General features: G+C 36.2%; 1 protein-coding gene across 1 annotated transcript in view; it reads right to left on the reverse strand.

Annotated features, from left to right (window-relative positions):
- Positions 1 to 771: 771 nt before the first annotated feature.
- The window catches only part of LOC113817806 (facilitated trehalose transporter Tret1), a 26,433-nt gene continuing 22,204 nt past the window's right edge, over positions 772 to 5,000 (reverse strand). Inside the window, exons 6-11 of the mRNA XM_027369908.2 lie at positions 4,788 to 4,922; positions 4,278 to 4,472; positions 3,340 to 3,437; positions 3,003 to 3,145; positions 2,569 to 2,800; positions 772 to 2,110 (exon numbers count right to left, since the gene is read on the reverse strand). Of these exons, the coding sequence (XP_027225709.2) occupies positions 1,928 to 2,110; positions 2,569 to 2,800; positions 3,003 to 3,145; positions 3,340 to 3,437; positions 4,278 to 4,472; positions 4,788 to 4,922 (986 nt within the window). The 3' untranslated portion in view covers positions 772 to 1,927. The remainder of the gene's footprint in view (positions 2,111 to 2,568; positions 2,801 to 3,002; positions 3,146 to 3,339; positions 3,438 to 4,277; positions 4,473 to 4,787; positions 4,923 to 5,000) is intronic.

Consider the following 5,000-nt stretch of genomic DNA (forward strand, 5'->3'; position numbering starts at 1 on the left):
ATAATGATAATAGTTATTATTGTCTTTATTACTTTTGACATTTCTTTTTATATTACTTCCTAGTCTTCATTTTGCATAGATTCAGTCTGTTATAACGAAAAATACTATTATTGTTTTGCTGTTGCTATATGCTTATGTATTTGTTTATTTATTTAATCATGATATATATGTTGCATATACGAATATGTATATATATATGTATATATATATATATATATATATATATATATATATATATATATACATATATGTATATATATACATAATATATATATATATATATATATATATATATATATATATATATATTATATATATATAATATATAATATATATTTGCGCCGCGCGCGCACGCGTGTGTTATATATATATATATATATATATATATATATATATATATATATATGTATATATATATATGTATATATATGTATATATATATATATATATATATATATATGTATATGTATGTATATATATATATATATATATATATATATATATATATATATATATATATGTATGTATCTATGTATGTATGTATGTATGTGTGTGTGTATATATATATATATATATATATATATATATATATATATATATATATTATACACACACACACACACACACACACACATATATATATATATATATTTTATGTAGTGTATATGTATACATAGTAAAGTGCTCGTATGAAAACATGTAATTCAAAAGGACTTTGCCTTGTGTAATTGATAATGCGTATGCGTTCAAGGATAAAATGAGATTTTCCAGTACTACAAAAGAGTTTTATTATGTGTCAAATATAAAAAATTATTGCATTGTACCAGATAACAAATTCTGATATGTGTCGCATCTTGGTTTGAATTAATTTTGTTGTAGAAGTCTGAGATCACTGTTTTCTCTCTCTCTCTCTCTCTCTCTCTCTCTCTCTCTCTCTCTCTCTCTCTCTCTCTCTCTCTCTCTCTCTCTCTCTCTCTCTCTCTCTCTCTCTCTCTCTCTCTCTCTCTCTCTCTCTCTCTCTCTCCAAAATGTACAACAAAATAAATGTATATTGCACTATGTCACTGGCTAGCGTTCTTTATTCATGAGTTTTTTACGTGAATTGCTTATCATTTACACTTTACGAATTATTTAATCCGCCCACGTAATGCATGTTCGTTCATTACACAGCTATACCAATTATAACACAGTGTAAAATAAAGGCGTTTTGGGTGAAACTGTAGGAACTGGTGATTCGGGCGTTGGCAACACTGTGAGCTTAGAAGAGAGTGGACACCAGAAAAAAAATATATATATAAGCATAAGATACTTGAAACTTTCATTGCTCAACGTAGTTCCCAGTTTTTTCGAAAATAGTTTTAGATTCAGTTTTGATATCCATTTTATAACAGCAATTTTAATTATTGTGTTAACTTCCATGATAGTTGACTGTTTGGTTTTCTGGCATTTCATAATTAATAATTACTTCAAGTGTACAAGATCTCAAAGCCTTCATCAATGTGTTCAAGTGATTTTTTCCCCATTTCTTTTCACAACCAATAGACATCACGCACTCTCTCCATTGCTTCTACCGCCACATGTATTTGTACAGTAAATACATTTCTAACAGTTAACAAGAAAGCTCCTATGATAATTATAATCAAATATTTTATACTAAAATATTACGCTAATCATCATTACGAATAGTCAATTCTATTTTCATTGACTAATCTATATATGTACCGCAAATCATAATATATTAATATCATTCCCTTTCCCACAAAAATAAGAAATGCTCTCACTGAGTAGGATATAACAAAATGCATCCTGTATCATACAACAGTGTGTGTGTGTGTGTGTGTGTGTGTGTGTGTGTGTGTGTGTGTGTGTGTGTGTGTGTGTGTGTGTGTGTGTGTGTGTGTGTGTGTGTGTGTGTGTGTGTGAAACCCTATCCCACTTGTTGGCCTGAGGTTTCGGTAATAAAGAAGTAGGTGAAAGGGATTCCCACGGCGGACACGCAGGCGTAGAAGCCGTAGAGGCCTGCCTGTGTGAGTCCTTCCCTCATGGGCGTGTACAGCTGCAGGGCAGAGAAGGAGGCAGCTGTGTAGACCGAGAAGCAGATTCCACTAGCCTGAAGAAGAGAAAGGGAAACAGGCAGGTAATAAATGGAATACTTAGGAGAAAGTTGTCAGTTGCTCATATATTCGATTTAAATTCCTTCTGTTAAAATGTAAGAATAGCATTCCACTCATTCCTTTATACCTAGGGTAAATATATTACAACAGTCGAGATGCCCTTAATGTTTGACACAAAAAAAGAATTACTTTCAATACTCAGTAAATTAAATAGACAAAATCAAACACAACACAGTTAATTCAATGCAGCAAGTCAAACACATTGCTCAGTGATTCAAACACAAAATCAAACATAAAACTCGATTTCAATAAAGTAAAGAAGACAGATCAAACATAGTAAATAAGATAGAACAACCATTCAAAATAAAACAACAAACATAATAAATAAAACAGAACAAACACATCAAATAAGACAGAACAATTACATAAAAAACATAATGCTGGTGCACTTTACCTGCGCCCTGATCCACGTAGGAAAGTACTCTGTGCTGAGGATGAAGGGGATCGCATTGACGCCGAACGCAGCCCCGAACTGACATACGATGAGGCACGCAAGAGGAATCCATCCGTGTTTGGGGACGACTGAGCTGTCAATCAGGTCGTCTGTCTGTTCATTGGGGAAGGCAGAGGTAGATAGCGTGGCGTTCGCGTTTCCCAGCAGGTCGTCTGTCAGCTTCTCGGAAAAGCTGGGGACAGATGGCGTTGTTTTGTTTTGTTTTTAAGCTGACGCATTATTCTGTGGCTCTGGTGTCGACTTTATATTGCATATAACAGTTTTTTATCGCTTTTATTTCTGAGTACCAGTTAATAAGACGGATACGAATTTAAAATATCTTGTTTTTCATATATCATTGGCATTATACTTCAAAATTAATGTTATGTACGTACCCGTCGCCACTGTCAGACTCTGTGAGACCAACATACGTCGCCAGGCCAGTCAGGGATATGAACATGAGCGATAGGCCTGTGTATAACAGCCCTTTCCTACCCAGTTTGTCCGCAAATAAGAACCCAATGAACCCGCCTATTAGCTGCAAGGAGAGAAAATATGTCAGTTTAACCTACTGTATAATAAGGGATACATGCATTAGTTTTGGTATTAAATTATATAATTTTTAATTATGTTTCTCAGGTTTGGAAATGGCGATTTTTTTTTCTTCAATTAGAAATACGTATATTCGTCTTTTTTCTCCCAATCACAAGAAGATACATGTAGATTCTTTACCTGCACGATGTTGATGATAATGGCCGCTAAATTCGCGTCGATGGTAGAACCCGCGGCTTTGAACATTCTCGAAGCATTGGCGTTGACGATGAAGAAACCTGTTCAGTGGAGTAAAATTAGATATTGCAAAGACATTTTACGTTTCCAAAGTTTGTAAGTAAAAGGAAAACGATAGAGATGTAAGTAGTGTTATGGTCTTGTTTGGCGTATGGGTAAATTAGCCATAAGAAAAATAAATAATAATATAGACCATCGTTATTTGCACCGAATTGCCCTGCAAGTAACCATATTTTCTTCTTCTTTGGCTGACATTCGTAAGTAAGAATACAGCAACTGAGAGATTTGAAAAAAATACGTAATACCCTGAAATACGAAGTCAGACGAGGAAAATATGAGAACTGATGTTATGAATTTACAGAATCTGCTGTCTCTGATTTTATTCTTAAAATATTCTGATATACTGACATACGTCTTGTACTTTTGATGTTTAAAAAATACAATCAGCTCAGAAATTCGGCTAATTCATCTAAAAACACAACATTAGGAAACTATCTATAGAAGATTATCATACCGTGTCAATATAAGGTGACTTTTATAGCATGAAAAATCATCTTCCACCATTTTTAGGTGTCCAAGTCCGGTAGGATAAAATATAATCATATCTAAAGAAATACTTATGATTGGATATATAATTAGAAGAAATAAAGTGAAATTCCATTTCTAAATAACTGATAAATTGCATATATCAAAGATAAAATGAAGTGCGTGTGTGTGTGCCAACGCGAGCATATGTACAGTACATGCGTACTTACGTGCGTGCGTGTGTATGTGTCCGTGCGCGCTCGCATATACGTACCAATGTATTCATTCGAACATGAGCCTCTACAAAGAAAAAGAAAAGAACCACGAAGCCAAGCCCGAAGCCCACAGCGGCCGACCTGAGAAGAAGACGATGACGAAGAGCATGGACACGATCCCCAGGTTCTTGAGGACGCGCGGCTGCACGAGTCCTCGCCACATGGACCGCCCTTCCCGCCCCTCGTTCATCGCCCGGTAGTTCTGGATCTCCTCGTTCACGTTGATGTGTTCGCCGCGGAGCTGTCGGATGACCTTCCGGGCTTCCTCGTCGCGTCCTGCAGGGAGGGAGGGAAGGGTGGGTGGGTGGGCGGAGCTTTGTCTTTACTTTGTCTTACATTTCTGTTTGGTGGGCGATTGTGTAATATCTTGGAACTTGCTTGATGTACATAAAATAACAATCGGTGAACAATTTCTGACATATAAGTTAATAAAAACCCGTACATGAATATCACACCCAAATCATACCACTTTAAAAATTTCGAAAGATACCCATTTTTTTCTACCAAGTACACACTCCACAGCAAAGCGTTCAGTGACCATCCCTCGCACGCAACGCCCATCCAGCCCGCTCCCTAAAATAGCATCCTTACCCTTAAGAACGAGGAAGGAAGGACTCTCAGGTAACCATATCAACGCCAGGAAGAAGATGGCAGGGATGAGGGCGTCGACGAGAGCCACCACGAAATACCTGGTGTCGTACCCCACGGACACGGTCACCAGCTGGCCTGTCACGGACCAAAACGAGGAGCGAAAGGTAAATAAATGATAAATAGGAGCATGGTGAAGGTAAGAGAGAGAGAGAG

Source organism: Penaeus vannamei, chromosome 15 (genome assembly GCF_042767895.1).
Source record: "Penaeus vannamei isolate JL-2024 chromosome 15, ASM4276789v1, whole genome shotgun sequence".
In the NCBI taxonomy this organism is placed as follows: Eukaryota; Metazoa; Arthropoda; class Malacostraca; order Decapoda; family Penaeidae; genus Penaeus; species Penaeus vannamei.